This window comes from Dendroctonus ponderosae, unplaced genomic scaffold (assembly GCF_020466585.1).
Source record: "Dendroctonus ponderosae isolate FM_Combo_2020 unplaced genomic scaffold, Dpon_F_20191213v2 Dpon_F_20191213_1, whole genome shotgun sequence".
Taxonomy (NCBI): domain Eukaryota; kingdom Metazoa; phylum Arthropoda; class Insecta; order Coleoptera; family Curculionidae; genus Dendroctonus; species Dendroctonus ponderosae.
The window spans coordinates 37,631,113-37,632,559 of record NW_026017110.1 but is presented as its reverse complement, the minus strand read 5'-3'; the positions used below and the strand labels follow the sequence as shown (position 1 = coordinate 37,632,559).

General features: G+C 39.7%; 1 protein-coding gene across 1 annotated transcript; it reads right to left on the bottom strand.

The window, feature by feature from the left end:
• On the bottom strand, positions 1–796 carry LOC109537716 (transcription initiation factor TFIID subunit 12; the record flags this gene model as incomplete). The annotated part of the gene is given in 3 exon segments (XM_019904571.2): positions 1–165; positions 220–485; positions 535–796. Coding segments are annotated over 3 exon segments (564 nt in total). The 5' UTR covers positions 680–796.
• Positions 797–1,447: the final 651 nt, after the last annotated feature.

Below are 1,447 nucleotides of genomic sequence, written 5' to 3'. Positions count from 1 at the left end.
TACTACATTATTTCAGTATTTTTTTACAGTTTTTCTTATGAGAGCGTTTCTCTGTTTATGAGCTTCTGTGGTAAGACTTCTCTTATATGGCCTCAATTCGTCTGTTCCAAAACCAGGTGTCCACATGTTGTAATTACGATTGAGAAATTGCTGAACATCTTTAACCTAAACAAAATTATTTTTACGTCAAGTGTTGTTAAAGTACAGTTACTGATTTACCTCAATGCTATTGCCATTTCGATTCTTTGCAATCAACGTTGCCCCATTAAGACATCTATCAACGAAGTCATCAACGTACGATAAAAGAATATCCTCAACATCATCTTCAAGAGTTATTGTATGATCAATTTCTCTCACTAAGTCTTGTAGCTTTTGCCTGGACACGATCTGGGGCCCTTCTCCACTATTCACATGTTGAGTGGCGGGCTTATTCATCATAGCAGAATTTTGTCCATGGGTCTGTTGCATGTGCTGTGTGTGTGCACCTGCAATGAAACAATTACAAATAATTAATAAAAACAAACATTTACAGACCTTGCATAGCTTGAGAATCGGTCATATTGTTGTGGCCTGATACTTGATTTTCATGGGGCATAGAATTTCCAATAATACCGTTATTCTGGGTCAGATGTCCCACTGGTTGGTTCACAATATTTTGTTGCTGAAAGTTATTCTGCATTTTGGCTCAAGTTTATTTTCTCCTACAACCAAAACAAAACGATTCGCAGACGCAGTCTGTCGCAATGTTTAGGTTAGGTCTCAGCTGAGGAACAATCCCATAGAAAAAAAAGAAGAAGAAGTAGGTTAGGTCTCGGACCAGCGTTGCCAGACCAAGAACTTCGAACGCGGTAGAATGGATAGGGAAAACAGTAGATTTAAAAATTAAACGATAGATAATTTTAATATAAAAATTTTTATAAATAATGTCCTTAAACTTCCGTTTCTGGAATTTATAAATGGTTTTCGAAGGTACTTTTAAAAAAAAATTAGCTTTTGAGCAAAATATTTGATTTAAATAACTTAATTTCCCGTGCAGGTTGAGCAACCCATCGGCCGCGTCTCCAGGTGGCGGTTAAGGGGAAGTCTTTTTTGGTTTGCCCGGCGGCTGGAGGAATAAAAATCTTTGCGAAGAAACCCAGTGTTCCGAACCCTGGGTAGTGTTGGATTCTTACCAACTAAAAAACCCCTTTTTTAGCATGGAAGTTAGCAGGAGTTTTGTAGCCTTTACTGTGGAGCCTGGTGGCGGACCGGCTCCTGTCGTTTTTTCCCAGGCAGCATTATTAAATCCATTGGACGTCCATAGGGCAACGGATTTCGGACAGCCGCATGTCCAATGGATCTCCATAATTTGTCCGATTGCTGTCCAATTGACGTCCATTTTCCTATACAAATGTCACAGAATCATACCTCCGCCGGATGTCCGACGATAAGGCATCCAACGGACACG